The 22,250-nt window shown below is 41.6% G+C and overlaps 1 protein-coding gene across 2 annotated transcripts in view; it reads right to left on the minus strand.

Annotated features, from left to right (window-relative positions):
- Positions 1 to 22,250, minus strand: part of dusp8a (dual specificity phosphatase 8a) — a 43,120-nt gene that overhangs the window by 19,493 nt on the left and 1,377 nt on the right. For both annotated transcript variants that reach the window (XM_026311847.1, XM_026311848.1), the window contains exons 2-3: positions 16,696 to 17,112; positions 7,350 to 7,488 (exon numbers count right to left, since the gene is read on the minus strand). In XM_026311847.1, coding sequence (XP_026167632.1) covers positions 7,350 to 7,488; positions 16,696 to 16,932 — 376 coding nt within the window. In that variant the 5' untranslated portion in view covers positions 16,933 to 17,112. The remainder of the gene's footprint in view (positions 1 to 7,349; positions 7,489 to 16,695; positions 17,113 to 22,250) is intronic.

The raw sequence follows: 22,250 nt of genomic DNA on the forward strand, positions 1-22,250 counted from the left end.
CATATTAGTCACTTTATTTACAAATATGTCACATTACAACATTTTCTGGAAACTTGAGTGAAGCTTGTTTTTTAGCAAACTAAAATAATTTACAGTAAGTGCAATTTGCACTTGTCTATGATGTGTTTTGGGACCTCAAGGTACATGGTGTTCACTCTGTCTGCATACAAAGGAATAAGCAAAACCGGACTCATTTCCCCTTTAAATACATCTAAGCTTAAATATCATCCACGAGTGCATGTGTGTTCATGTGCCGTTGCTGATGTCTTGAGCGCTAAATTTTATCCACAAGATTTGGAATCACACATACCTCTGAAAAACTGTCATTCTCTCCCTCTGCAATGCTTACTATGTATGTAGTGTGTGTATTGTGTATTGCTTGTATTTTAGGGTGATGACTTTGCTACAAGTTAGGATGAGTTTAAGGTTAGGGTTAGACAAATAGTGGTTATGGTTAAGGTTGGGAGTAAGCTGCCAGGAAACAAATGTAAGTCAATATAAAGTCCCCAGGAGGAATGAAAAACACATGTATTTGTGTGTTTGTGTGTGTGTGTGTGTGTGTGTGTGTGTGGCCCCTCCAAGCCAGCAAGGGACTCTGAGTGATGGAGGGGAAAGGGGAAGAGGAGCAGGAGGCAAGCTGAGCAGTGGGATCACGTCATGGTGGAAACATTTGGCAACAACTCACATACACACAGACACAGACACAGACACAGACACAGACACACACACACACACACACACACACACACACACATCGCATTGTGCACACAAACATACACATGCTGACCTGTTTTTGTTCTCTGATTTTGAGGGAAAGAAGGGGAAAATGACATCAAGCTCATCATGTGAGGCCAATGAGACAGATGGGGGAGGGGATGGGAACACTGGCAGAAACAGAACATTGTTACATAAACTCAAATTGGTACAGGCCTCCTCTGGACCCTGCTACCATATTATGGGTGCGCGCATGTGTGTCACAGAGTCTGACCATATATGCGTACATTTGCTTACTGGCTGAACTTTGTGTGTGTGTGCAAGCATTTGTACAATACATCATCAAGGTGTGGGGCTAAAAAAGGGAGCTCATTACATACCTGCAGAATGACTGTTGTCAGAAAACAGAGCACTATGTCATTGTGCTACTCCGAGGCTTCTCAAAGTCTCTAGCACTTTTCACAGCTGGGAGGTGATGTCATTGATAATTTTTCAGGGCATTTTCTTTGACCTTTGTGTTCCCTTGGTGTGGGCCTGGGAGGGGCTGGTATGTGTGTTTGTGTGCTCCGTTGTGTGTGTGCGTGTTTGTGTATCTACCAGCCAAGGTGAGAGCAGTGAGGCCACTGGCGCCAGATGTGACGACCACAAGAGTCTAGGCCTAAAAATAGAGCTCTGTTCTCAGCATGGTGAAACAGAAGAGAGAGGGAAGAGGAGAAGGAGGGGGGAGGAAGAAATGGGGGAAGGTAAAGGGGCTCGAGGAGTGACGAAAGGAAGGATGGAGAAAGAGGCGAGGTCACTGAGAATAATGTGTCGGATCTCCCTGGGGAAGGTGAGCTCAGCTCCTAATGGCACCACTGGCTCCTTCTCAATGAAATCATTGATCTGTTGCCCTCACTGTGTAATAGAGAGGGGTCACATGGAATGGGAGGCATAGAACGGAGGAAGGGGCAAGGAGGTGCAGAAAGGTCAGGTTAAGAGGTGAATGGATGGAGGAAGGGCAAGCATGTACCTCAGGCATGTAACCACAATAAATACTGTGGCCAATCACAACACACCTAGACACAAAGTGTGGTGATTAAATGTCACTCAAACCTTATTTACACAGCTGGACTGATCATGTCAGTTGTTATATTGTTATGTTGCTGTCTAGCCATGGGGTGGGGCTGGTGGCAGCAACTACATCTAAACAATGTATGTATACAATACCTGCCAGCCAATGTGTCTGCCAGTGAATGCAATTCCTGTAAAAACAGTAATAAAAGTATTCTTTGTACATGTGATTAAAATAATGATTGGTGTATGTCAGAGCATTCTGTATGGATTTGCATTTCACCACTCTGCCATTTCAAACGCATGCACACCTGCAGAGATTCTGGTGCATGAAGAAATTTCTTACTGAGCTCCACAAGGAGAAAGACCATACAGAGAGACTTTCAGCTGCACAGAGGTTGACGTGCACAGCACGGGTCAGCAAAACAGCTTGTCTCACTGAATGAGCTGTCCGGCAACACACTCTGACCGACACACATGCATGCATATGCATAAATGAATGTAACCAACTGGTCGACCAGTTCACTCTCTCACACACACACACACGCACGCACACACACACACACACACACACACACACGTTGGACTGAAGTGAAGACACAAAGACACAAACACACATTCAGGATGAACTAAGGAGTATTACTTCATCTCCTCAGTGACTCTCCTCCTTGTTTTGTCTTTTTCTCTTTCTCACACATGCACTCTCAAACATTGCCTCATGCCCATGCACGCACTACTTCATATGCACATATTCATGCAGACAGAAAAATACACATACACACTAACACATGCTCGGACACAAACAGACCTCCTTATGTAGCTAGCTGGAATGTCTCTGTGAACGGCTGCATTGTGAGATTCGGCCTCCCACAATTACCTCACCTCTTCAGCTTCTCTCTGATGCACACTCAGATGCAAGTGCGCGCGCGCGCACACACACACACACACACACGCACACACACGCGCGCGCACACACACACACACACACAAAGAAGCCGCCGCCCTGTTGTACAACAGCACAGAAGAATGACACATAACTGAATTGACCTTTGTACCTCTGTCTGTGCTGTCACACCCTAACCTGATCTCATCAAAGCCCTGGGGTAGATGGCAGCTCCTGTGTGTTTTTTGAGTGTGTGTGAGAGAACGAGAGAGCGAGCAAGTGAAAGAAAATGAGAGAGAGAGGCACCTTTCATCTCCTAATACCGCTCATCATCATGGCTCATCCTGTGTGCTTTTGCATTGAGCTGGCAGGCTGGCAGTGTGGAAGGCAGCATACTAACCTGCAATAACCCCAACTGTGTCCCAGTTACATAAGACATACTAACACTACCTATGATATATTAATGACTATAGTAGACTATGCTTTAGTTATTTTTAAAATATTTCAACATCTTAATTATTTTTAATCACCAAAAAATTGTTGTAATTATTGTTTTGCAGTGAGCAACTGAGGCAACATTATCCAGCAACCACAGAAATAGCAATGAAGTATCTTTAGTGTGCATAATGACATGTTTGAGTACACTTACTTTTGTCACATTTAGTGTGAAACCATGACATTATTCAAAACCTGGTTTGTATGTAATATGGTATGTTTTTACAGGGTGAATCTCACCAAGCCTGTTTAGGCCGTAGAGACTACATACTTCTATCAAGATTACATCTTAAGAACATGTCACTTCACTGATGTCAATTAATCCGTAGATTCTTTTGCAATTACCCAACTAACAATTTTAAAATGAAAGCTCAGAAAAAATGCTCGGCACTGTTTTTAAGAGCCCATATTGAAATCTCCAGATTGCACGTTTGATCTGTCCAACAGTCCAAAACCCCTAGCTATTCAATTTACAATGACGTGAAAAAAGAAAAGCAGAGAAAATACACATTTAAATTGAAATGAGCAAATGTTTGACATTTATGCACAATTACTTTAAAAAAAAGTTCAAAATTGTTAAGTAATCGTTTAAACACTAATAATAACAAATAGAATTGCGATGTCAGTTGTCTGCAGATCTCATATACACACTGCCCCTCACATCTGGCACCTGCCATCTTCCCTCATTTCTCTCTCATTTCCTCCTGTGTCCATTTTCTCTCCTTTATCTCTCTCTGTTTGACCCAGTGGTGTGATGCTTTAGTAATCCTGCGAAAAACACTGGCAGATGGTGCTAGGAAAGATTAGGAGCTGTCTCGCACATCTGCAAACTCCACACATACATGGACACACACACACGGACACACACACACACACCTGTCCCTACACCATCATTTCCTTCTTTCAGATCCTTTGTTCTGTTTTTGCATTTGTTTTATTTTCTCAGTTATGGATTTTTTTGCAGTAGTTATGTAGTTTTTATAGTACTTCTACAATAACAGTGCTACCAATAAAAGGGGACTTTTGATTTTATCATCACCTTTCATCCTTTTGAGTCTCTCTTTGCATCAGCATAACACGAGGGAATATTCCATATTTAATTTTTTCTCTCTCACCCTCTGTTTGATTCTTCTCTTTCTTTTCAGTCACTTCAGCTTCTTCTCTTAAACCCACAACATAAGGATCAGAAGGCAGCATCAAAAGATTTCACCCTGGCAGACCTATATCAGAGCAGATGTGACGTATGATCCAGCTACGCAGTTGGCATCAGCTAACATACCACCTAGCTACACACTAGCAGGCAATGTTGTCTTTGGTTTGGCCGTGTGCTGCTGATTGGTGGGAAACACGCAAACTTAAGACCCACTGGGGAGGCAGCTGGCTCCAACCAAGTGATGTTCTCCTCCTTTTCTCTCTCTCTCTCTCTCTCTCTCTCTCTCTCTCTCTCTCTCTCTCAAGCAAAGTCTACACTCTGAAAAAGGAAAGACTCATCAGCCCAAGCTCCAACTGGGTGAGATCATTTCTGTGGTAAAAATATGGTTGTCCTCAGAGAGACATGGTTCTCACAAACACTTTTGCACAGTTGATGAAGTAATAATGCAAACACAAACACACACACACACACACATGCACACAAACATGCGCATAACCCACATGCTCTCACACAGACAGACACACATAAACATTTTCCAACTGCCACCACCACATCCTGAGTGAACATATATTCCTAACTGAACACATGGTGAGAGTCATTTAGCTATCCAGATTACTTCTGTCATTCACAAAAACAATGGCTCTACTGGGACATGGCTTGCTCCATGACATCATCCACATGTAGGAAGTGAAGTGCTTTCTGAGTTATTGATGATCAATGGAGAACAACCAAAGAGGCGTCTGTGAATGTTTTTGGATCAATATGCTCCCTGTACATGCATTAGGTTGTGTAACATGTCGTTCAGGCACCTTATCTGCCAATCTCCGTTCACACAGGAACCTTGAGTCATAAAAAAAACTTGCTTTAGAGAATGAAAAACATAAACCAGGTTTGTATTTTTGTGCTCTTTGACAGTGCTCTAATGTCCCTTTGGCATACCTCTGCACAAATAAACAATAAAGCAGAAAATCCTCTTTCCCTCAGAGAACAGAAAGCTCAGAAATTGTTCTTTTCCTCACCATGTCTATCCCATTTATGGATTCTTCTCCTTTCATCTCTCTATCTGAACCTCCCTCCCTTCACCTCGACCCTCACTTGATTTGCAGCCACATTATGGTGTGTACTGTGTGTGTATGTGTACACGTGAGGATGAAAATAAGTCGTCATTTAGATATGAAGTCATTGCAGGAATTATTAGCATCATAAATCAGAGGTTCAGTTGAGGGGCACAGCAAGAGGTGGAAACAGTGAGGTAGGGGGAAAGGGAGGGCAAAGGACAAAAGGAGGAGAAGAGAGGGGGGCAGGCAGAGATTACTGTTTGCAATTTCAAATACCTTGACTCTGTAAGAATGTCAGAGAAGGGGCAAAGCAAATTAAAATCAGGAATGAAGGTAAAGAGAGAAAATGTAAGGAAGAAAAAGAAAGGGACCTAAATGTAAAAACTGTTATCAGTAATACTAATACATTATTTTATAGCCTAAAAATGTCATAAAAGAGTGAAACATGCCTTTCTATAGCACAGTGATATCTTATAAAAGCTTATTTTCCCCAAACAATGGTATACAATGCAAAGACATTTAATTTGAAATGAAAAAACTGCCAGTGATTTGAGAAGCTGAAACTAAAGTTTAGAAGAAGAATTTTTATATGAAATATTTGACGTATTGCCTTTTTAACTCAAATCACTTGCCTCTGCAGAACTCTCCAGTACTTAGTCATATGATGATATAATGCATGAATGCATGCTGTCATAGATGCATGCATACAACCACCTACATAGACGCATGCATACGCATGAATGTCGAGTATGCACGGGCATTGGCTGCCAGCTCCACTGACCCCAATAATACAACCACCCAAACAAAAGCCAACGCCATTGGCTGAGTCCTTCTGGGGAATATTCTCTGCCACTGTTGTCATGGAAACAGCAGAAAAGCAAGGACAGAAATGGAAGAAGTGTGATTTCTTTTTTTTTCTTTCAAAGAAATGTGGCGAGTGTAAGTCAAGGAGACTGGTAATGAGGGAGGGGAGGGAACCGCTGACGAGGGGTCTTTCATTTACAAGGGTATGATTTCTAATCAAAAAAAGCTGAGGAGGAAAATCCTGGTTCTAAGAAAGAATCTGCAAATGGGTGTGTGTCTGTGTGAGATATTAAACATGGCTGTGTGTGTGCGTACAGTATGCCCAGCCCTAAGCATGTGCTCTGAACATCTCTGACTGTGACTGTGACTAATTGCGGAGCCTGGGTGCTTTGAGGTGAACCTCAGCATCCATGAATGACTCATGAAAAATCGCTAATCTCCCAGAGGAGGAAAGAGAACTAAGAAAAGTTGAAGAATGGGGGTGTGGAGATGCAGAGATTTGCCTGAACAGCATGCCTCTGCTGTCTCATTTCCAGTCCTGACTAAGGCAGATTACACTCTCCTTTCTGAACTGACACATTTGGGACAGGTTCATAAGAGTTTACTGATGGATATGTGGGTAAAGTTGTGCCTTAAGAGGCTGCATCCACCACATTTGAGATGTTTGAACTCAGCAAGGGTATTAACAGTCTTGCTCAATTATAAGTCTTGGTGTGCTTAGTGGACACTATGACAGGATAATAACTGTGGTAAAAAAGGCCAGAGGATTGCAGTTAAGCTTCAGGTTTATGTCAGGGATGCTGGGTTAGAAAAAGATGCTAGGGAAGCTTAAACATCAGAGTTGTCAAAAAGGCTTTGCATACAGGCAGCATAATTTTTCCCCACATACACCCGTTAAAGTCTGACTAAATGGAAGAAAAAAGAAATGTGAAACGTCTACTATAAATGACTGAGGAAATAAAGACTTTTTGTGCTCATTAGTGACATCTGCTGACCAAACTTTATGATGACAAACAACTACACTCAAAACAGCAGGGGAATGGGAGAGGCACAATGGCTTGTTGTGCAAAAAAGGAAGAGGAACAAACAGAAAAACACAAAGAAATGTAGCCGAATGTGTCCATTCTGTATCCAGAACATTTTTTATCCACACCACCATCATCACATTCATGCTCCACACACTCTCACATACCAGTAAGCAGGGAAACTTTGTGGAAGGTGCCCTCCAATTTCCCCATGAGGATGTGCACAAAGCCATCTTTGGACAGGTGCCCTGTCTCTTTGGAACTCTGGTCATAAACCACCACTTCCTGCTTCCTGCCCAGCTCCACCTGTGCAAAAGGACAAACAGGGAAGAGTTTATTGTTCAGTTCTACACTAGAAAGTTTGTCAAGCATAAAGCACTAACAAAGAAGATGAAATGAGGTAATATTACTGGAATAATGGGCATGTTGCATATTGCATATTAGGCAGCAACACTGAGCATTCATTGAACCTGGGGCACAAACACATACAGTCCAAGCATTTTCTTCTGTAAGGAGAAGCTATTCTTGGCCCAGCGAGGTGTTATCCTCAATTTAAATAAAACACAAACTGAAATGATTTAACACAAATAAATGCACATGCTCTGCTGCAGAGATCAAACCTGCGGGTGTTTGACACTGAGAGAGCACCCCAGAAATCAGATCCCTACATCGCCCTAATAAAGGCAAAGAACTCACACACACACCAGTGGGAGTTTTAAAAATGAACTGTGGCTTCGTCAGTGCCCACTGCCTGCAACAGTAAGCAGGATGAACTATGGTTAATTTTAGAATAAGTTATGAAGATAAAGCATAACATTATGAATAATGCATAAAGGCTGAGTGTTGGACTGTGCATCTGTGACTATAAGATTTATTGTGCAGATACTGCTAAGAGCATCATTTGTCGTAATGGAAGGTAATATCGGTAAAATCATAAAAGCTGGCTGCACTGTGAATGATATGTGCATGCATCAGTCTGATGCTGTTTATGTCTGATTGTGAGAAAGATGAGAGGACGTGAGTATGGGCTGGTGTGAAAAAGTGCTGCAATATGTGTGTATGCATGCGCCTGCAACACACACCAGCCGGGCTCTGCGTGTTGTTCTCCATGTTGTCAGGCAGGCTTTGGTCACATGACCATCAGGCAGTGCCTACTGCAGCTATGAATCACTGCATCGTTGAATCGCCACTGGACAGGAGAGGAGAGAAGGGAGGAGGAAGGGCAGTGAGAGGGAAGGATGGAGATGGTGGGGGACAGTAGTAGAGCAGAGAAAGATGGAGATGAGATGGAGAAAGGTGTAAGAGACAAATGAAGACAAAGAAAGGAAGGATGAGAAAACTGAGGTGGGAAAAAGCAGGAGAATAAGAAAAAACAAAGATGGGGGTGATCAGCCAGGACAAACAACTGCATTTCTTTGTTTACCATGACATCCAAACACACCACGCTAATCTAAAATGTGCCACTGAAAAGAAGCTGGCTTCCAGACAAAACTGCACTTTCTCCAAGTGCTTCACAGCCCTTCTTCACCCAAAGACACACTGGTGATGACAGCTCATGGTGCACACAGCTACACAGTGTGCATGGAGTGTGCCTGATAATGTTTCTGCTTACGGAGCAGCTGTGGCAGAACACCTTGGCAGATGGCCACGCAGGTGATTTAGACAGGACAAGGTCAGTCTGGTAAGAAGTAACTCTGGTCTAGTAAAACCCTGCATAGCTTTGTCTAGGCCATGAACCACAATATCCCTGGTTTCAGTCAATCTTCATGTCCATGTCTTTGTTTTAAATCCCTGGCCTATGCCCTCCATCTTCACTAACCCTGGATAATTTTGGCTAATAATCCTAATAGGATGAGATCTAATTTGAGAGACTGGTCTCAATGCCTGAGGATTACAGGTCTTTAACTGTGCGTGCATATACAACATAAATCCAGGATGCTACAACTGAACAGTCCTTAGTCGTCTCTGCACAGAGAAAAATATTTCACTTCTTTCTTTGTTTCTTGCAGTAAAAATAGAATAGTTCAATCACTCTCCTCACCCGTTTGAAATCACTGTCAGACAAGCAGTTGGTCACTGATTCCTACTTAATCATTTCCTAACTTTCATAACATTATATATGTTATGTACCATATGTTTTCTTATATGCAGTGTGTAAAACTCTTCTGTTATAATTTCCGTCACTCTCTGGAGTTCTTGAGTTCTTGGGGTCTTGACATGTTACAATAATGGGGAATGTTAAAATTTAGGTGTAAAAAAGAAAGTTAACAAAGTTCAAATAAAGTATCATCTATATTTTTTACTAATCCACAGTGAAGATTCATTCAGTGTTTCTGCTGACAGGATGAAATTCCACCTCCTCTCATCCCCTTTGAATGTATTCCCTGTGAGCAGCAAAGCAATAGCAGACTATTAATAGCAGCCTATATTTAAGTCCATGAATGACAGTACTAATAGTAGGATATCAGCTATGCTTTAGATTTTGTGTGAGGCTATACAACACCTCCTGCTCAGTATGTGATATGCATCCAGTTTGCTGCAGTGTTATAGGTCAACGACCCGAGGGAGTGTGGAGCTGGCTGTCAGACTGCACCAGTACTACAGATCTCTCATCCCTCTGCAGTGCTACAGCATCACCATTACTACTCTGACGCATGCACACTGCAGGTAAACAAGGAATGCCACTGGCAGATGGGTACAGGGGTACGAGGGGGTGGAGACTGAAAAAGTGGAAAGAAGGGAGAAGGAAACGAGGAAAAGAAAAGGAAGCCAAAGAAGAAATGGATCAATTGGAAAGTTGAGGCAAAAGGAGGATCAGTTTTAGAGCCATGGATAAGAGGGAGGAGGAGGGTGCAGAGAGGGATAGAAGGTGGCACTGGCAGAACAAATGCTATTATCCTGCTGCACTTTGCTCTAAAGGATCTGAAGGCTGGCATCACAGCAGGACACAAACAAGGAATGGTCATGGGGAGAGAGGTTATTTTTCTCATTTGCAGAGGAACACAGGAAGAAAGACATTGCGAGGAAAGCAACAGATAAATTTAAAGAAAGACAGGCTGTACCAATTATGTGAACTGAGAAAAATGTCAGTATGAAAGAGACAAAAAAATGAAGGTGTTGTGCAAGAGTGTCAGAAGTCAGAGCTTGTTTCTTGATGACCCCGTGTTATTAAAGGAGTGGGAGGAAAAACAGTCTAATGCAAAACTCAGAGTTAATGCTTAGCCTAACCCTCAGTGCTCTTCTGTAGGTGCAGTTTGTATGCAAACACACACCCACACAGGCCGTGAAACATAGATGGGTAGCATTTTGGAAACACTTGGCATATGGCAAAACACAGTTTACCCTGATCTCAGCTATGCTGCAGGTTATTGACAAGGTCAGCACTGAGCAAGACATATGTGTGTTTGTCTGTGAACTGGCCTGAGACACAACATCAGAACAAACAGTCAAAAAATTACTCATATTCCTGAAACACAGTCCCTCTCAGTGATGTCCCACAGAAACAAATCAACTGCAGCATGAACTCTCTTCAGCTGCAGCTTTAGCCCTGACTAACGTAGAAACAACATTTATAACAGTGGGACAAGATGGCAGTGGGTGCATGAGTCAGACACTGTGGTCATATATCAATCATCAGTTCCACAAAATACTTTATTACATATCACTCATTCAGTTATCTTGCTTATGCTGTCAGTCTAACTACAAACTGGGTTTATAGTTAGTCCCTTCGACAACACCTGACACTACTGTACATACAGTACATTATAATACTGATAGAGGACCTGTTGCTCTACTATGTATGCTTCAGTAGCTATGATGTGTGCGTGTCATAGAGTTATCTCCATCATCAGAGGACCCAATATAAAGCAGTTTAGGTCTGTCTTCAGAATGAACATAAGGTTGAGGAGTTACTGGTAGGGCAATGAATGTCATCAGTGGAAAGCCCTCAAAATACAGCGTTACAGCCATGTGTGTGATTGTGTATACTTCAGGCAAGCATGTCAAGGTGTGGTAAGATGATAAAAGTCCCTGATGCTCCTGTGCATGTACAGGGTGAGGTCAACACTGTGCAGAGACACCACTGACTGTAAGAGGACTTTAACCACAAACACACACAGATTACACATTTAGAGGGCAGTATGCACTTATACTTACAGTATACAATTTATCTGCCTTTGTCACACACATTGACTAAATTGTGAAAATACAAGCTGTAGAGCTGGTTATTCCCACACTCTGTATATAACAAAAGCCACACTTCATATCCACATGCCATCTATGAATCACTCCTGCCTTTCTTGTACATCCATGAAATAAATTTTCCACAAAGGTTACTCCTATTTTGGAGTGGCACAAGTTATGTCTGAAAGTATAATCAGTATGAGTGTGCGTCTATGTCAAACAGTAGGATCTTTAAAGCAAACAATGACTCAAGGCATAACCTAATCAAAACAAACACATGACATATCTGACTCTGTAGAAAACCTTAGCTGGCTACTGCATCTTTGTCTGAACTTGGCAAAAGAAAAAATGTGAATGAAACATATAAAAAAGTCCCTGATTTTGCCCTTTGGTAATCAGGGAAACAATCCACACAGTGAGTCGCTAACTAAGCTTCAGTTCTGCTGTTAATGTCATGACAGATGACACATGAAATACTCATTCGCTTTCCTTCATTTTTTGTTTAGAACAATACTTATATAGAAATATATGATGTCCAGTTTTTTCCCTTTGTACTTTAATAATTACCAAAACATTTTTTCTTGCTTATATCTACACAGTCTCAGTAACAGATGCCTCTGTTTCCTTAAAATTCAGAATTTCCTAATGTTGTGTCATTACAGCCAAACCCCTTGGCAGGGAGGATAAACACAGCATATGGTGTGTCATCAACTTAATTGATGGAGAACTCCTTCATTGCATAAATACATTAGTTTTTCACATGCAGTTTCCCCCCTGTGCAAGGCAGCAGGGCACTCAATCAGTCTTACCAATTAAGATCACACACAAGATCACAGAGTCATTGCCTGGCTCTCATTATAGTTACTGTATGTCACCATTATACCAAACAACATAACAAAAACAAAAAAATTGGGCTACTGTTGATACCACTGCTACCACTACTACTACTACTACTACTACTACTACTACTACTACTCATAATAATATTAATAATTATGACAATATAAGATTAGGTAATTGATGATGTCACAATCTGATCTCAAATGTCAGTAATGGAGCCGATTGAAGCTTTTCTTTTTATAACTGATCAGCTTTATTGAGAATGAACCTAAACCAGATCTTTTGTTTTACATCAGCTGTCCCATAGGTGTCGTAAATATAAAGCAAAAATTACTAAACTGTCTGCAGTGTGGTAAAATTTTACACCAGAAAACAAAAGTAGCCAGTTGTAATGCCTGCAATGTGAGGATTTCCATTCAGTGGTAGTAACACAGCTCTGTCATACTACAACTGCTAAGAAATAAATACTCTACAGAATACAGAGTTCATTCATCACATTTTACTATATCACAGCACTAAGCAGAATATAATTAGTAGTTGTCACTACTGTGAATGTTAAAGTTAAGCTGTTACACCACAGTGAAGGGGAATTTTGAATCCATTACTCATTTTGAATGTTCTAGTTTACTAATACAATGTTACAGTGTAAGTAATAACTGTGATAAGAGCTATATAAACTTAATTTTTGTTCAAGTTTGTAAAAAACTAAAATCAACAAAACAGCTTGGAGACAGGCATTTTTTTCTTAATGCATTGCAGAGCCATTCAGTTGTCATAAATACAAACTGAACTGATATGAATAACTTTAATGTACTTCAAAGTGTGTACTGTGCACATGTATGATACAAGTATCAGACTAGAACTGGGACATCCCTAATAATAATATGTTGGTATCATGAAAGCCAAAACATACCTGAGCATAATTATGGATGTAGGACTTTACTGTAAATAAGACCACAAAGAAATTAATATGTTAGTGCTATTCAACTCTCTGGGGATATTAATACACAGCAAACACCAAGACTATTAGTTGTAAATAAATATCATTATGTATTTAATATCTGAAGCTTTCTTTCTAAACTGTCAACTAGTACATGAGTGTGTGTCCCCTCTTCAATATTGACTTAACTTCACTTTGCTAATGCTTAAGTCACAACCATTCACCAGGACATGTTTGGATGGACTTGAATGAAATTTGATTTTGTCAGCACCTGCTGGTCAGTCACTTGACTCGATTCAGTGGATTTTTAAGTTTACATTAAAAAAATGCCAAAAGTGACAACCAAAACCAAAAAAGTGACACTTCTTGTCTCCTCTGGTGCACAACTATAAAACTAAGACTTAAAATACGTACAATAAGTGGTTATAATTTGCTACATTCCCTCATTTGACAATGTATAAGAGTAATGTCTGTATAGTAGTATAGTAGTGCATGCAGCATTATCTCTCTACTACTCTGGGCCCCATTCATCAGAGGTCTTCATACAGCTTTCTCAGGCTGACTGCTGGTAGTGAAAACCTCTGGTCCATCTGTCAGGTCTGTCTAACCGGCTGTCCCCATCACAGCAGCAGAGATTAGACAGGCTTAAGCCAAGAAACCAGCCACCTTCCCTCCAGCCTGTCACAAAGGACAGGAGAAAGCCTGCCCTTCCTGACTAAGCTTGTGCCACCCCTCTCCCAGCAGAGGTCCACCACCATCTAACATACTGTATCCAACTCTGCCTGACCTACAATAGAGAGCATTAATAAAAAGGTTATGAAAGGATGGGATGTGAAAGGGAAAAGCAAGCGGATACCATTTTGACTACTGCTGCTGTGCTGGACATGGATGTTCATTCAGCTCAGTTAACTGAAGCGTTAGGAGCTTCTGTGAAAGAGGGTGAGTACAGCGCCTTGGGGGATGCAGGCTATTAGTGCTCAATGGGATGTGAGGTGGGAGGCAGCCAGGGAGAAGGCGGAGGCAGCAGCCCATCCATGAATACCCTCAGTGCTGCTCTCCCGCTTCCTGCATTCACTTCCCCAACAAAGAGCCACAATTGTGTCCTTTGCTGTCTTGGCTGGCTGAGGCAGCTCCTGGCAATGCTCAGAGCCATGTGTGGGGTAGAGAGGATGATGTGTGCATGTGTGTGTGTGTGAGGGGTTAGCTGGCTTTAACACCACACAACCAGTCCACACGTGCCCAGCCCGCAGCCTGCCAGTGGCCACACAAAAGGGATGATGTCATGCTTAGCCAATAACAAAAGAGTCTGGGTCTGTCGGGCCCTTCTCTCTCACCCGGCTAGTTCCAGCTTTATCCAGCCTCGCATTAATCGCAAGCCTTATCCTCTTTACTGGGGGTGGGGAATGGATGACAAATACCAGCCATGGGGCAGCACTACACAGAGGAAGATGAGAGGAAAATAGACTAAATCATGAAGGAGCATGTGGTGGAGGAAAGGCTGCAGGCTACAGTTCAGGGATACAGAGAGACAGACAGAGCTGTCATGAGATTGAAAGTGAGAGAAATCAGGAGGAAGCATGGCTCTACAGGGTGCCACAGTACGAGACTTGCCAACCACAGGGCCACCGCAGAGAGACAGACCCAACAGACCCAGCAAATAAACACTGTATAGCTTGCTGCACAGACTACAGTAATGAAACTCAAAGTTTGACTAGAGCCAAAACCTCTCACACTTCACCGCTCTCAGGATCCAGCTTTTTCAACTTGCAAGAGTGTCATACATCACTGTAACTCAAAATAAAACCACTACCTGAGCAAAACTTGATCTTTTGGTCAAAAAATGTCACACATTCTGAGATGCATGACCTCCTGTGTGGCCTTCAGAATTAGCAGCTTCTTTTGTATCAAAGTAACCTGGGTTGACAAAATCCACTAAAACAGGAGGTGTTACTCAAGATCCTTGTCCATTAATAGGAGCAAACTTTGGAAGAGAAAAAAGACGTGGTTTTGACTGCCAAAAGCTATTGCAATTAAAATGAATCCAAACTGCAGTAATTACATTAACAGACAAATGTATGAGAAACAGCGGGTGCAGGAGTCACTCAATGTATCAATTATAGACTATTACACTATGCTGTTAGCTGACCCGCAGGTTATTTGACTTGACAAAGTAACAATAACCCACAATTCGCCTAAATTTTAATCTGACCATTTGGGAAGTGTCACCTACAGTATGTGCATTAACTATACAGGAGTGGTGAAGCTATAATGTACCGGTATATTTATTTGCCATTTGGCGGGCAGGGCATGATTCATTAGAAATACAGAGTCAGTTTGTCAGCTACAATTTCAGGACTGAAACAGTATCTATATAGGAGCAGGTCATAAATCACATACATAAGTGGATGTGTGAGAGGTCAGAAACTCTTACGTACTCCTGGAAGTACCAGGAAGTAAAGCAACTAAAAACAAAAGCAATAGCATTTTTTGGACTGACATTTAAACCCTGGGTCACACCTAAGAAAATAATGTCAATCACCTGTCATCAGTCGCTTTGAATTAGCATTTTATTACAGTGAGTGTACAATATAAATGAATAGCTAAGGAATGATCTTGCCATCTCCACAGCTTTGTTGTTGTGTTTGTTCCATTATGTAAAATTGTTGGGTGATGTATGCCTACACAAACTGCATCAGGGCACAAAACAAATTTCACCCATAAAACACACAAACTTCACCCTCTTCCCTGTTTAGGTTTCCCCCCTCATAGTTCCTTCAGTTTCACACAGCGCCTAAAAATACAGGAGTCGGCGTGCCACTGCTGGAAAGGCCACGGAAAAAAAGCTGTCATATTCGGAGAAGTCATGGAAAACGGGAGGATCCGATTTCAGGGCCACTGATAAGCAACAAACCTACAGTAAGCCTGCCTCTTTGCCAAATATAGCACCCACTGATGTGGTTCAAGCACGGGCTAGCACAGAGAAGCCCAATACACAACCCCAGTGGTACACAGGGCAGGCAGTTGGAAATGTTCTGGGAAATCCATGGAGATTGTTTGCATGCTACAAATAGTATTATATATTCCCAACACCCTGTACTGTTAATGCAATTGTAATTCCCAACCTCATTTGCAAGAAGACTCACAAGCTTACTCACAATCCCACTCGGAACAACTTCATTTTAATAATAATCTGCTTTTTTTGTTTTTGAGTTTTGTTGTTCTATAGATGAGGGAACAAAATAAAAAAACATCAAAATCTCAACTTGAGAATTTTAATGTGAAATCCACTTAACTTTTAATGTGGCTTAATTGGATTAAACAGGAATGAAGTGATCAATATTTAATTTGCCAACATTCAATGGATTATTTTATGAGTATTGTCATTTTGCCTTATTGCCAAAATAGAGGCTTGCCACACAGACACTGAATCTGAATCTAGTCTAGACACTGAATCTAGTCTGGCACTTAAAAGGAAAGGCTCTCTAATCACTGGCATCACATCCTACTACACAAAAAGCTTCTGCTGTCACATATACTGAGCCTCAACTCACCTTCACCTTGCCATTGGGTTGCAGCAGCTCAGTGACAGAGACCTTGTCCTGCTGCAGTCGCCTCTTCACTAGCTTGGAGCAGCAAACGTTGACTGCACCTTGTACATGTGATGCGTTGTACTCAGAAAATGTCCTGCTGTCAATCACCAGCAAACGGCCCGTTCCTCTTTGGATGAGGCTGGCCAAACGCTTGATGTCCATGGCACTTCGCTTAGTCGGCCCTTTCTCCCCTGCCATGATGTAGGAGGGGCTGAGTGGTAACCCTGGGTTACAGATGTGAGGGCTGTAAGGGATGGGGTGAGGATGAAGAAGGGGTGGGTAAGACAGGGAAAGGTGGAGGAAGAGATGGGGAGGAGCTGAGGTCAATCGAGGAGGGCTACTGTACCACTGGAGATGGTGCTGAGAGATCCATGGTGCCTAAAGAAAGATAAGATAAAGAAACAAGCAACAGAAAAAGAAGACATTTTAACAGGTAAAATACAATCACAATGCTGAAAGTACAGTCATCTACTTGGAATGTGATGGTTCATTTCAGACCCGCAGCTGGTCACCTGTGACATTCAAAACCTGCACCATCAGTTTTGAGATGCTGATGACCACATGGCTGATCATTAGACACCAAGGTGATTATCACTCCTTGCCTGAGCTTCAATCCAGTCATGCCAGAGAAAATAATTCTAACACTGCATAAATTGCATGAATTTACAAACTACACACAATGTATTATTATGCACTAGACTATGATGACTTTGAACACCTTGAGTATTAAAATAGCTGAGTGCTAATCTTCAATAGAAAAGTTATTTAAAGGTTTAAAAGCTGCCTGGATCATCCACTGGGATTTATCAGTCCTGAGATCTGAAGCAATATCACACATACAAATACAAAGCCAATGACTTATGTTAGACATGTACAACAATAAAACTGTGTGTGTGTGTGTGTGTGTGTATGTGTGTATGTGTGTATGTGTGTATGTGTGTATGTGCATGTGTATGTGTGTATGTGTATGTGCATGTGTATGTGTGTGTGTATGTGCGTGTGTGTGTGTGTGTGTGTGTGTGTGTGTGTGTGTGTGTGTGTGTGTGTGAAGGTTGTTGGTCAAGGGTCTCTTGTGTAGTAGCTCATGAAACAGGAAACTGAGGGAGTGAGATAAATTAAGCTGGGGGAATTCAGCAAGCAGGTCTGGACACAGGCAAATGGCCTGTGTGACATCCTGTGCATGTGCGTGTGTGAATGTGTGTGTGTTGCAGAGAGCTGGCCATAAACTTAATGAACTGCCTCCTCCTATCTATCACTACTAATCTCTCTGATCTCTCCTCTGCTCATCTTCATCACAGCAACATGGGACAAACACACATGCAGTCATTTGCCAGGGTTGAAAGCTGCACATGTAAACTGCGACACACATGACCATTACAAAACTGCATTAAATTATTCTTGAGAGAACATATGTATAAAAATGTATGTAAATGTAGGTTGAATAGCATTTCCTTGGTATCATGTGACAAGTGAGAAGGTCAGAATGTGAATGCAGTCGTGTTGTTTTATTTATCTACACGCACATGGGGTCATGAAAAATGAATGGGCCTCCTCTCATTTACCCCAAAGTCTAAATGGAAGTTTAAACCTTGGTTGAAAAGGGAAAGTACAAGAAATAGAGGTGTGGAAATAGAGTGGAGGGAGATTAAAACACAAAGGCCTTGGTGTAATTTAACAGCAGAAAAAGGAAACAGCAGGGGGGAAATAACAAAAAACTTGTCATGATAAGACTTTAGAGGCTAGGAGAAGAAGAGGAAACAGAACAGAACTGTCTATGTAGAGCAGAAAATGCAAAACGGTTGGCACAGCAGAACTGTGGTGAGAAGGTGGGCGATAAACCCAAGACAGAGAGAGAAAAAGAAAACGTGGAAAAAAATGTGTCTTCAGATCAGGTACTGTCTTGGGAGGATACCTAGGCAGCTCTGCTCTGCAACTTTTCACCTCTGTTCTGACAACACCAACAAGGAGGGAGGGAGAGGGAGAGAGGTGGGAGTCGGGCAGCGACGGATGTTATTCAGCAAGGATCTCTCCAGCCTAGCAACTCAGCCAGCTCAAGGTGAGGGAGGGGACAATTGAGAAGAAAGGAAAGAGATGGAGAGAGCTAGAAGGAGAAACTAAACAACAGAGAAAAGAGATAAATCCACTTTTAGAAATCTACACCAAACTTGGTGGATGTGAACTGGATAATCATGGGTTCAGATGTGACATCTGCAGGGGCATTTGTCCCAGCAAAGGCCATGCATCCTGCCTCTATAGATTAAAAAAATAATAATTTTCTGTCACATACACTAAGTGCTATTTCTCATACAGGCTGCTGGCCAAGCCTGAACATAGATGTACACATGCTGCTGCTGCCTGGCAACCTGCCTCATGCAAGAGCATCAACAGAACAAGGGCATGGAAGAAAATCTAGATAGACGGTCATGGCAGCAACTGTCTACACTGTATCAACAGCCAAACTGCTGCTGCATCAGAAAGTTGCTACAGTGAAGGGATGGCTGTGCACAAGCCATAACATATATACATTTTGACTATCCTACATTTTATTTAACTTTACCTTATTTAACATATTTGTCATTTTTATTTAATCAAAAACTGAAAGAAGTACACATAGTATTTTCACAAAAACTACACAGCTTGTACTGCATCTGACAGTGAAATAAATCTAATCCAGTTATTCTAATCCAATCTGTCTATCTGTATTATAGTGGTATCTAAATGCATGTTTCTGCAAAAATGTTACAAATTTTGTAATGTGCAGTGATGCATGTTGACATAGTGACATTTTCCTATTTCTCCCATGGACCACCAGTTATTCTGTGGAATTAACAAACTGCCGTGCATTGCCAGTGCTCCCCTAACACAAAGAGCCTCTGCCCACATTGCGACCTTCGCCATCACCTGTTATACCTTACCTTATATGGCACGGAGCCCCATAGCCAAGCTGACAACAGAGCTTCTAGGAGTGTGAATCTTTCTGTCTTTTTGCAGTTTCCTTGCTGCTGAGCATAACATCTGATGCTGCATATGTCTAATGGCGACTGCGTTCCCACCCGCCAAGCCTCTCACACTTTCTCTCTGAATCCCTCCTTCCTTTTCTATCACTCTCTTTCTTGCTGTTGTGCAGTGAACGAGGACGGGGAGGGGAGTATGGGTTGGGGAGTGTGCAGGTTTACATGCGTGGTGGTAGTGAGACTGGTGTTCTGCATCTTTCTGCACTGGCAGACAATCATCCTACGGTAACCTCAACAGGAGAAAGTGAAGGAAACAAAGAGAATGACAAAAATATGATGATACAAGGGGGAGCACAAACCTCAATGTGCTTACTTAGCATAACAAACACAACACATGCACGTATGCAAAACCATCTGACTTCCTCCATCTTGCATCCAAACAGGAACAGCAAGGAGAAAAAACAAACAAGCTAAACTAAAATAGGCAGCAAGCAGGAGCTTGCTGTGAGGCTCTGGCTGAACAGAGGAAAGCAAGCCACAAAGAGAGAAAGCAGAGCGTCAGCGAGCACAGGCCCGGAGCAGATTCTGCTGTTGCCATAGAAACAGCCCAGTTGGGGTGATCAAGGGGGCACAGGGAGGATGATGGTGAAGGGATGCTAGTGGTGCTGATGCTGGATGAGGATACAAAAGAGGGACAGTGGCAAGACTCTCCCAACTTTAGCTGAATATTAAACATATTCTTAACTAGTACATGCGAAGATTTGACAGTGGAATAGTAGACAAGATGTTGATAAAGAATTTGGGTGGGTATGCTCAGACCAACTACTCTCATCTAAGACAGCAAATTTAAAACATAATTCTTCTGACATTCTTCTGACATCTTTTCCAAAAACATAGTCCTTGAGCAAACAATCGGACAAAACATCTAGACAGACAAGTTCATGCATCTCAAAAAAGCTGAAAGTGTAGCTAGTTACACCTTGACTGGTGGCTGAAGGCAGAAGAACCAGATCAGCAGGTTCATTTTGAAGAATATTTTTTTTTGATCTGGTTGGGAAATTTGAATATCTGAATATAACCACAGTGCCTCCAAAGTACTTTCAGTTCTTTTTCACCTGAAAGTATGAGAACCATGACTGGTGAGACTCCTAAATGAAAAAACTACATCTACACAGTACATCCACGCATATCAAATAGAATATACATACACCATGCATTAGCTCGTTTCTCCTCTGTCCTTCACAAGCTACAAAACTCACTCACTCACTGACTCCTTATTTATCAGTGACCTTTTAAACACTAAATGATTAGATTATTAATCAAAATAAAGATTTATTCATAGATATAGAGATATGTACATTGAAAAGTACAATTATGACTTTTTTTTCTAAGAGAAGAAGAGAAGAAATCCCAGAATGCATTTCCCTGCTTGTCAAGTAAAATACAAGTCATCTACAGACTTGAATGTTACTCTCTTTACAGCTGACAACAAAAAACTAGCCTTCTTTGTAATACACAGTAAAATTGAGCAAGTAACTTTATCTCCATAAAATGGGTAATCCACACAGACATGTTCACAGACTTTTCATACAAAACCATCAGGTAAGAACGATTGGGCAGCTCAATAATGTCATATCAGACATCAGAGAGAGACGCAAACACAAAGAGAGCAACTGGAGGGCAACCAGAGCTGAGGTAATACCATCCAGGTTATTCATTAACTGCCTGCATAATGTCACCTGCGGCCACAGCCTCAAGTTGGCTGATATAAAGCTGCCTCTTAGTTTCTCACAATGAGAGACATGAGTTGTTTGTTTAGACCACAAATAATTACATCATCGACACAGCTCATGCCCTTTACTCTCTGCCACAACCATGCTCATGAACTAAAGGCTTGCATTTGTGTGTGTATACACACTGTCTGACTCTTTTTCACTCAAGTGTCACACTAAAAAGTGACCACAACAAGGCACATCACAGGTACTCATGCCAGCACCATAAACACTGAGCTGCAGGGTTTCCAAACTACACTGAAGAATTGCTAAGAAGGTTGGGTGTGCAGCCAAGCCTTCAAAACACTGATATTAGATCACTAGTCTGATAAGATTATGTGCAAACCACTTCCTGACAGTTTACATTACATTCACTGATTTTTTAATGAAAATGAAAATAACCTGAGTGTATGGCTGCAACTAACAATTATTTTCAAGAACATTTACTGTGTTAACTGTATCCTCGATTGCTCAGTCTGGAAGATCTCCAAAACTGACTTGAAGACTTTGTCCACCTACCATCCCACAACCAAATAATATTCACAAACACGTGGCAAAGCAGCAAACCCTCACAAGTGCATAGGCAGAACTAGAAAATATTTTTTGCAAGTGCATACAATTTTTCACAAAAAAGTTATCTAATTAGTTGCACATACATGTTCTGTTAACTGTATCGGCTCTAGATGAGACTTTTGATTCTGTCACTAAAAGTTAAAATTGAAGAATAATAAAACAACATGCCTACCACCTTTGGTTGATTAGGGTGCGCTGCTGGATGTAAACAATATGA

Source organism: Mastacembelus armatus, chromosome 6 (genome assembly GCF_900324485.2).
Source record: "Mastacembelus armatus chromosome 6, fMasArm1.2, whole genome shotgun sequence".
Taxonomy (NCBI): domain Eukaryota; kingdom Metazoa; phylum Chordata; class Actinopteri; order Synbranchiformes; family Mastacembelidae; genus Mastacembelus; species Mastacembelus armatus.